Source organism: Sinocyclocheilus rhinocerous, unplaced genomic scaffold, assembly GCF_001515625.1.
Source record: "Sinocyclocheilus rhinocerous isolate Xijiao unplaced genomic scaffold, SAMN03320098_v1.1 scaffold1220, whole genome shotgun sequence".
Lineage (NCBI taxonomy): Eukaryota > Metazoa > Chordata > Actinopteri > Cypriniformes > Cyprinidae > Sinocyclocheilus > Sinocyclocheilus rhinocerous.
This window is the reverse complement of record NW_015635579.1, coordinates 140,458-151,432: the sequence shown is the minus strand read 5'-3', so window position 1 is coordinate 151,432 and position 10,975 is coordinate 140,458. Positions and strand designations below refer to the sequence as shown.

At 37.6% G+C, this 10,975-nt stretch overlaps 1 protein-coding gene across 1 annotated transcript in view; it reads right to left on the bottom strand.

Annotated features, from left to right (window-relative positions):
• Window positions 1–6,273, bottom strand: part of LOC107747357 (myelin protein zero-like protein 1) — an 8,655-nt gene extending 2,382 nt beyond the window's left edge. Inside the window, exons 1-5 of the mRNA XM_016561828.1 lie at window positions 6,096–6,273; window positions 5,137–5,297; window positions 4,839–5,052; window positions 3,491–3,620; window positions 1,552–1,657 (exon numbers count right to left, since the gene is read on the bottom strand). Coding sequence (XP_016417314.1) covers window positions 1,552–1,657; window positions 3,491–3,620; window positions 4,839–5,052; window positions 5,137–5,297; window positions 6,096–6,168 — 684 coding nt within the window. The 5' untranslated portion in view covers window positions 6,169–6,273. The remainder of the gene's footprint in view (window positions 1–1,551; window positions 1,658–3,490; window positions 3,621–4,838; window positions 5,053–5,136; window positions 5,298–6,095) is intronic.
• Between the last annotated feature and the right edge of the window lie 4,702 nt (window positions 6,274–10,975).

Genomic DNA, 10,975 nt, shown 5'->3' with positions numbered 1-10,975 from the left:
ATTCACACTCACTCACGCATATTCACACTCGCTCTCACACATTCACATTCGCTCTCACACATTCACACTCGCTCATGCACATTCACACGCTCACACACACATTCACACTCGCTCTCATGCACATTTACACTCACTCACGCACATTTACACTCGCTCTCACACACATTCACACTCGCTCACGCACATTCACACTCGCTCACATGCACATTTACACTCATTCAAGCACATTCACACTCGCTCTCATACACATTCACACTTGCTCTCACACACATTCACACTTTCTCACACTCGCTCACACACACACACTCACTCGATCACACACTCGCTCACATACACTCATACTTGCTCTCACACATTCATACTCACTCACACACAGATTGACACTTGCTCAAGTACATTCATACTCACACACATTCACACTCGCTCGCTCACACACACACAATCACACTCACACATTCACACTCGCTCGCTCACACACACACAATCACTCACACACACACACACACACAATCACACACACACATTCACACTCGCTCTCATACACATTTACACTCATTCACGCACATTCACACTCGCTCTCATACACATTTACACTCATTCACGCACATTCACACTCGCTCTCATACACATTTACACTCATTCACGCACATTCACACTCGCTCTCATACACATTTACACTCATTCACGCACATTCACACTCGCTCTCATACACATTTACACTCATTCACGCACATTCACACTCGCTCTCATACACATTTACACTCATTCACGCACATTCACACTCGCTCTCATACACATTTACACTCATTCACGCACATTCACACTCGCTCTCATACACATTTACACTCATTCACGCACATTCACACTCGCTCTCATACACATTTACACTCATTCACGCACATTCACACTCGCTCTCATACACATTTACACTCATTCACGCACATTCACACTCGCTCTCATACACATTTACACTCATTCACGCACATTCACACTCGCTCTCATACACATTTACACTCATTCACGCACATTCACACTCGCTCTCATACACATTTACACTCATTCACGCACATTCACACTCGCTCTCATACACATTTACACTCATTCACGCACATTCACACTCACTCACACATCCACACTCGCTCTCATACAAATTTACACTCACTCACACACATTCACACACGCTCTCATACACATTTACACTCATTCACGCACATTCACACTCACTCACACATCCACACTCGCTCTCATACAAATTTACACTCACTCACACACATTCACACACGCTCTCATACACATTTACACTCATTCACGCACATTCACACTCACTCTCATACACATTTACACTCATTCACTCACATTCACACTCACTCACACATTCACACTCGCTCTCATACACATTTACACTCATTCACGCACACTCACACACATTCACACTCGCTCTCATACACATTTACACTCATTCACACTCACTCACACACTCACTCACACATTCACACTTGCTCTCACACATATTTACACTCACTCACACACATGGCTGTGGGAGGCTCGTACCTGTACAGGGGCGGAGGGGCTGGAGCAGCGCGAGTTGTCGTTGCTAGACTCCGCTTTCTTCCCCACCCTAGTGTTCTGTGAGCTCACACTCTCTAACGAGGTGCAGCTACACACACACATACACACAGAGATGGACACAAACACAAATGAGATGAGAAATGACACAAGCAATATGATACAAACGCTGCAACACCAGCTGCTCTGATCAAAACACACACAGACCTCAGACAGATGAGATGACACACACACAAACAGACAGATGTGAGCAGACGGGGTTAATGACACACTGAACACTGCAGACACACATCAATATGTGACGCCTCATATTTCACACACAAAGCAGCAGAAATATGTACCACATCATGTTTTCTTTACAGCAAATGAAGGATGTTTCATCATGTTTCACCGTAGGCTTGTTTACATACTCTTTTCATCAATCCAAATGAATTTAATCCGATTTCAGATTCAGAAAGCACTGTTTACATGAACCCTAACCATTGCGATCCGCTTCACATATTTGTTTCCATGTGCACTACATGTATTCTGAACAAAACTTCAGCACATGCACAGTGCTGCATTCAGAACCAGATAAAACCACTACGAAAATGTCAACAAGAGTATGAATGCTGCTTTTGCCTTGATGACAAAGCTCTAAAAACAAAGCTGAAATAAATGTCAGAAGAGCTTTTTAGCAAATATTTAGTAAATATTCAGTCTCCTCCACTGAGCAGTTCTTAAAATGTAAGACATAAATAAACCAAAGCATGTTTACACTATTGTGACATTATTTTCATGTCAATAAAACACATTTAACCCCGTTTAAATCTTAACAATGATGAGTCTTACACTATTATTGCCAGAATTATTATAGTTAACTAAAACTAAACAAAACTAAAAGTAAAACCATAAAAAAAAAAAAAATTTGTTACCTTACCCTAACCTTAAAAATAGCATAATAGGGGCACTTTAAGCTATTTGCTGAGTCAACGTTTATTATTTTAATTTAGTTTTACTTGATGCACTAAAGTAACTAAAACTGAAAAATGAATAAAAACTATATAGATATATAAAAAAAATACAAAATGACTAAAACTTTAAAGTAAAAATGATAACAGAAAATATAAAAATAAAAACTATAATAGTATCTCAATGATACTAAAATAATATTGTTTATTATAATAATAGTTGTCTTACTAAAATCATTATAAATTCACAACAGCACCACTAATAATAACTTTACAACGTAAATAATATTGTGTTTTTACACATTAAAGTACTGACAATTTGAGGGAAAAATGTGTTTATTCTCATGATAATCAGTCACACTGAAAAACTTTGGTAACACTTTACAATAAGATCTCATTAGTTAACATCAGTTAATGCATTAACTAACATTAACAATGAGGAACTCATTTTATATTAATCTTTGTTAATATTAGTTAACATTAAAATACAACGGTTTAGTTTCTTAGCATTAAATAATATACAAGTATAAATTTTGTTATTAATAATGCATTAGTAAACGTTGAAATTAACATGAACTAAGACTAATAATTGCTTAGAAGTATTTTTCATGTTAACTAAAGTAGGTAACTTAAAGCTTATTGTAAAGTGCTCCCAAAACATCTTTACGGGCCTCAAATGAGCTTGATTTATTTCGTTCTGCTTTGTTCTGTGGTGAAATATGAGCCTGGAGATGATCTGTTCAGGGTTAAACTCACGGAGCAGTTCATCCGCGTTCAGTAAGACAGTGTTACAGACAGTGTGTTGTGTCGTCTGTGTTCACTGTACGTCCCACACAACACACTGCATGTCAATCCAACACACAGAGTCTGGTTTAGTGTCAAATCAGACGTCATGCTCCATGCACACGAGAGTTAACCGGTTAAACCACACCACCACTACCCACAGACACGGTTCATCAATCACAGACACGTACCCTTCGTAGTCGTGACTGGGCTCCTGCCGTCTGATGATCAGGTAGGTGACCACAGCGATGATGATGACGCCGATCACGGCTCCGATCACGCCGCCCACGATCACCGCCGCGCTGGTCTGAGGAAGAGCCTCTGAACACAGAGAAACACGCTCGCTGTGAGTACAGTGGCACCAAAACAAAACTAAATCCTGATACGGCTTTGAGATTATTACGTCACAAAAGCTGTGATTTAATCATGCAAATATATACACCGTGTTCATTTACACGTGAGCAGCTCATGATCTGGTGTTTTCAGCATCTCAAAGCGATTCGATACACAGCACATGAATGAGTCTGAGATGCTTTAACATGCATGAGAAGGAAACATCTCCAGACATCTTCACAAACTCGAAAGGAGAAGTGCTTATCAACTAAAGAGAAGCTTTAAGGATCCTTGCAGTTTTCCGTCGAAAAATAGAACATTTGAAGTTAATTTGAAAAGAAATGAAGACAGCTATAAATATTAGTACTGTTACTATAAAATTGTTATGTAAAATTATATTATTTTTCTTAAATTTGCAACATTTCTCTGTAAAGCTGTTTTGACTTTTGACATTTAATTTTATTTTTTAAATTAAATTTTTTGACTTTTGACTTAATTTTATTTTTTAAATTACATTTTTTGACTTTTGACTTAATTTTATTTTTTAAATTTAATTTTTTGACTTTTGACTTAATTTTATTTTTTAAATTTAATTTTGGCTTAATTTTATTTTTTAAATTTAATTTTTTACAGCACTATTTAAAAAAAAAAAAGAAATATCACTATTGTTATGTTTCCATTTTAGTTTTTTAGTAATCTTTAATAGTTTTATTTAGTAACAATAATAATACTTTTTTTAATAGTCATATTAATACATTTCTTATTTTCCAGAAAATAAGTCGCACCAGAGTACAAGTCGCAATTGCATCGTTAAAAGAAAACAACACAGTCGCATGACGCATGTTATTATTAAATTCAGAAATATCTGTAAATGAAATGTTTACAAACATTATATAAACAGCACTACAGAGGCCAAACTTAACCAATTTGCGAAATTAAAAGCGAAACCACCGTTGCAGAATCCAAATGTTTCTATATTCATGATGTAGCCTAACATATGGCTATTTAACTATTATTTATTTTATAACCAAGTCATTGTAGTTCACTCGTGTCCAAATAACCACGTGCCTGATGTTATACAAGTCGTAATCACACAATTTTGGTAAAATTGTGCAACCCTACAAACAAGCAGAGAAAACCTGGAATTTTTTTAATCACAATTTTTATCCGAAATTCGGGGGGGTTTTTCACTCTACGTCCGCTCACCTTTCATGACCACCCTGACTTTAATGAAGGACATCTGTCCGGAGATGTCTGGAGGATTCTTCACGTCGCAGCTGAACGTCCCGTTGTCCTTGAACTGCATCTGGAGCACACGGATCGACACGTCCTTCTTGTTCATGTCTCCGGCCCATTCCACACGAGACTTAAACTGCGGCAGCGAACCCGGAAACGGCTTCCCACCGGAGTAATAGAAGAACTGCAGAAGAGAGCATACGTGTTGATCACATGCTGACAGATATAACACATGAACACCAGTGCAGTGCAGATGAAGGACTCTTACTGAAGTGAATGCTCCTGTTTCTCCCTCCGGAAGGAAAGACCACGTCACTGACGCCGAACTACTGATCACTTCTCTAGACTTGAAACTGCAGGACAGAGTGGCTGTGGTCCCGTTCTCGACAAACAGCTCGGCTGGAGTGTACACGTCTATCGCAGACACGCCTGAAACACAGGTAGTTACACGCCAGTCAAACATACAGATACAGAATCAAAGAACAGGCAAAAATAAACATGATCTCCATCAATGGACAAAACACTGCGGTGCTTTAATTCCGGTTATATAGAATGGTACTGAATGATTACCAATAGTAAAACAGCATGGTTTCTTCAATCAATACCATAGTATTACCATGGTACTCCTACTATAGTTAGTTTTTTCCCTTTAAATACACACATAAAGGCCACTATGTGAAACAGAGAATGTAGTAGATGTTATTTAAGGATTTACACCATCTGCTCATTAAAATACAAGAAATTTAATCATTAATTCAGATGCTTATTTGAGTCTTTATTGTTCGTCTCTCATGTTTGCTAAAGGCTGATCATTCAGGTTTGATTAAATTTATTATTAAGCATTAACGATAACAGGAGTACATGATTAAATATATAAAAGAAAATATAAACCCTTTGCATACGTTGTTAATTGATCAGAAGTTGTTTTCGTGTGTAAATATGATATAATGTAATAAGGAGGGAGGCTAATGTGCTAACAGAACAATACGAGCTAAACTTCCTGACCCGAGAAACACATTAAACACTGTATTTATTTACATCACCTGCTTCAGAACATGAAATTAATACAACACAAGAGCTGTTCTTTATAGTTTCAGCTCATGTGCTATTATTATGAAACCAGCAGATAAATTATAACGTGAACTGAAGCTAGCAGGTTAGCACGCAGCTCCGCTAACGCTCACAGATGAGATCAAAACGCCTCATAGAAAGACAAATAAAACTTACCAGCGAAAACAAACACCGCAGAGACACACAATAATACATGATTGCGTGTGAAAATCGGAAGCCTTATTTCCATCCTTTAGATTTCATGAAATATCGTGCGAGTTCCGGAGCCTCAGCGTTTATTTACAGCATCAGACTGACGGAGTCTCGCGCTGATCCCAGATCAGAGTCTCTGACGACCGCTCTAATGTACCGCTGAAACTCTACTGATCTCAGATGAGACTCACTGACGACAGCTCTAATGTACCGCTGAAACTCTACTGATCTCAGATGAGACTCACTGACGACAGCTCTAATGTACCGCTCAAACTCTACTGATCTCAGATCAGACTCACTGACGACGGCTCTAATGTACCGCTCAAACTCTACTGATCTCAGATCAGACTCACTGACGACGGCTCTAATGTACCGCTCAAACTCTACTGATCTCAGATCAGACTCACTGACGATGGCTCTAATGTACCGCTCAAACTCTACTGATCTCAGATCAGACTCACTGACGACAGCTCTAATGTACCGATCAAACTCTACAAATCTCAGATCAGACTCACTGACGGTGGCTCTAATGTACCGCTCAAACTCTACTAATCTCAGATCAGACTCACTGACGGTGGCTCTAATGTACCGCTCAAACTCTACTGATCTCAGATCAGACTCACTGACGACAGCTCTAATGTACCGCTCAAACTCTACTGATCTCAGATCAGACTCACTGACGACAGCTCTAATGTACCGCTCAAACTCTACTGATCTCAGATCAGACTCACTGACGACAGCTCTAATGTACCGCTCAAACTCTACTGATCTCAGATCAGACTCACTGACGACAGCTCTAATGTACCGCTCAAACTCTACTGATCTCAGATCAGACTCACTGACGACAGCTCTAATGTACCGCTCAAACTCTACTGATCTCAGATCAGACTCACTGACGACAGCTCTAATGTACCGCTCAAACTCTACTGATCTCAGATCAGACTCACTGACGACAGCTCTAATGTACCGCTCAAACTCTACTGATCTCAGATCAGACTCACTGACGACAGCTCTAATGTACCGCTCAAACTCTACTGATCTCAGATCAGACTCACTGACGACAGCTCTAATGTACCGCTCAAACTCTACTGATCTCAGATCAGACTCACTGACGACAGCTCTAATGTACCGCTCAAACTCTACTGATCTCAGATCAGACTCACTGACGACAGCTCTAATGTACCTCTCAAACTCTAAAGACTCTCTGACGACAGCTCTAATGTACCGCTTAAACTCTACTGATCTCAGATCAGACTCTCTGACGACAGCTCTAATGTACCGCTTAAACTCTACTGATCTCAGATCAGACTCTCTGACGACAGCTCTAATGTACCGCTTAAACTCTACTGATCAGTAGAGACTCCGTTTTTTTACCCCCAGTCCGTCCCTGACTATACAGTTAACACTGGACTCAAGAATTACAATATATTTTCATTAGGGCAACTACAAAGGAGAATTGAATAGTTCTAATAAACTTTAACAGCAGAAAAATATGAATTCAATAATTAAGATCCTGCAATATAATGGAATATTAAATGCTTTTGAAGTATTATTATTTGTTCCAATCCTTTATTTATTAATAAATAATTTATTTATTCCAATTGCCCTAACACCAGTAAGAAAGAAGACTTTCTAATTATAAAACTGTTTAAAGTAAACTGCTTTAGTGACTTCAAACATCTGGTGTTCATGTATTTATTCTTTTAATGTGTTGTAGCCTGGAATATTTAGTGTGCATAATCACTGAATCTCTGTTGTAGATTTGATTTGTTAAAAAACACTAATTATTCCAGCGGTAGAAAGTGGCCTCAAGATAGGCTACTATGAAGGGGGCCCTTGGGTTTGCTATAGCCCCAGGGCCCTTTGTGTTCTTAATCTGGGCCTGCTGATTCTTTATATTTTCCTTTATATTCCTTTTGATTCAAAGCTGTGTGTCCAATATGAAGTTGAGATATCATCCCTTCTTATCCTACAAACTTTTCTCACAATTCCTACTTTATTTTTGATCAGTTTCTCTCTCCGGGTTCATCAAATGTATTTATAATTGGATGTATTTGTCAGTGGCTGCTCAGTTAACTACTATCTTTATGTCTTTCTTTCCTAGCACTAATTAGTGCCTGATCAACCAGCAGCTCAACTGGTAAAGAAAACAACTGGTTAACCATGTTCCAAAATGTTTGACTGATAAACTAGTTTTGACCACTTTAAGCAGCTAGGCCCTATGACCTGTTTTTTTCCCCCTGTGTATAATCTTAAAAAAACAAAAAAAACACCACTTCTGTATATTTGATGATGAGACAATGAAAGTGAGATTCTGAATTGTGAATTGTGATTAATCACAACATATTTACTGATAATAATAAATATTATTTATTTAAAGTTTTTCGACACGGATTGTCACAGGGTTAGAGGTGACTAAAGCTGAAAGCAAAATAAAAGTCTTCTGTCGTAAAACTGCAGCCACTACTTCCGGTGTGTGTCGGGTTAATACCTGAGCAGCGAACATTACGCAGCAGCTTTGAGTTGTATTTACTAAATTAATCTCATAAATCATCTAATATGGGGACATTTTTGGTGAAGTTTTATCGGTGTACTCAAGAGCTGTTGAAGAGGATGAGTATGATGATATAATGAATGGAAACGAGGAAGATGAGCAGATCCGACGTGATCACGTGTTTCTGATACTGCATATACTGATCACGTGTTTCTGATACTGCATATACTGATCACGTGTTTCTGATGCTTTATACTGATCACGTGTTTCTAATAAAACCAATAATTAATAATTTCCTTTAAGTTCACTGTTGGTTGTTTTATTTGTTAAAAGTAAACCAACAAAAGGGTTCATCTTTTTTTATGTTGTCATTTATCCGTAATGTTTTAATGTTAAGTGTGATAACATGCTCTTGATTTGTATTAGATTTTTTTACTTTTAAATATCTTAAGTTTTTTTCATGTTTATATTTTTATTATCTTAAGTTGTTAAAAACTCCAGATTTTTTTATCATAATATTTATATTTAAGTGTATTGTATTTATAAAATTTTATTTTGTCATTAATTATTTTGTATTTTTATCATTTTGTATTGTCTTAAGTTGTCAAAAATGTTATTTTTCTTAATAAAAGCTGTATGTATGGATTGCCATGTTGTTGTCTATTAGACGTATATATGGAGTGGTTTAATAGCGGTCTAATTGATGACTAGTCTATTCTTGGGCTATGATTAGACGCCTATTAGATTTTCACTGACAGCCCAAATTTAGCTCTGTGTCTAGGCTATATTTAGACGTCTAATAGACGTCTTTTAAACACAAAATTGCTTGCTGGGATGTGTGTTGAAGTTTAGTGATCTTTATTGACACATTGTGCTCCAGCCAGTCTGTCTCCTCACATGGTTATACAAAGCCTTTTTTGTTGTTGTTTTCAAGAAATGGCATGAATTATTGGACATTATTATTGGAATGCCACTGTTTTCGCTTTTGAGTTTTACGTGTGTTTCTATTTCTGATAATAAATCAGGAAACTAGATGAGGTCCAGTATGAGTGACATTCCCTTGATTTGTGCTTATAGGTGCAATAATTCTGATGCAATTTCTCAAATCATGATCGTAACTGTGATTATCGTTCTGCAGCATGACCAAAATGTGACTACGTTTTCTTTGCTGCTATTCTGGATCACATGAAGACTAGTTACTACGCAGCTCTGCAGCTCTACACACTCATGTGTTCAGAGTAACCTCTACACGTGAAGAAAGCACTGTATACTGGTTTGCATTTGCATTATTAAAGATGTGATGTTGTGTTATGCTGGTGTGATGTGAATGTCTTTCTCTAGTCTGAGTGAATTGTGTTTCTGAGTTTGAACACGTGGTGGCGCCACAACCATCAATTACAAGAAACAGCACCTATAGGCCATAAAGTTCTGCTGAAATAAAACTGAAACTGATATATTCTTGGCTATTTATATTCATATTGAAACCATTGTATTTTGACATTAATTATTTCAGAATTTATTATAGGAATATTTATTATAATTGTTAAAAACAAAACTAATTTTCTATTAAAAAATGGTCGGATTGTAATTTAGAGAATATTATATTTTAATAAAAGCAGTGAAACCACAATAAAAGCCTTATAAATACAGACAAAAGTTTGGAAATGTTATTACTAACATTTAAATCATTTTATTACCGTTTTTGGTATCATTTCTATTTATTTCATAATTTTTTATAGGGATGTTTTATTATTTTGATCAAATTATAATTTGAAATTAAAAGCAGGGAAAGCTCAATGAAAGTTGTTTAAATATTCATTCCATCATTCAAAACTTTTCCTGGTTTGCTAATTCCGAGATGCTTCATAACGTTAGCGTGAATCAGACAGTGTTTTATCTGATGAGCTTTCAGCCCGAGGCCTCGTGTTCTCCTTCATCTGTCTGCTGAACGAGTGTGTGTTTACAGCTGAATATTCAGTGCCATGTTTCACGCTGACGGTGCGAGTGTGAAGACGGTCAGTGGGAGCGGTGAGAATCTCACAGTGTGTCCGTGTCAAAGATCTCAGGTCTTCCCACCTCCTGCCGTGCTGCTAATGAAGCGCCTCCAACACACACACACACACACACACACACACACACTCTCATAGACATCCAAACACACACACACACACACACACACACACACTCTCTAATAGACACACACACACACACACACACACACACACACTCTCTAATAGACACACACACACACACACACACACACACACACTCTCTAATAGACACACACACACACACACACACACACACACACTCTCTAATAGACACACACACACACACACACACACACACA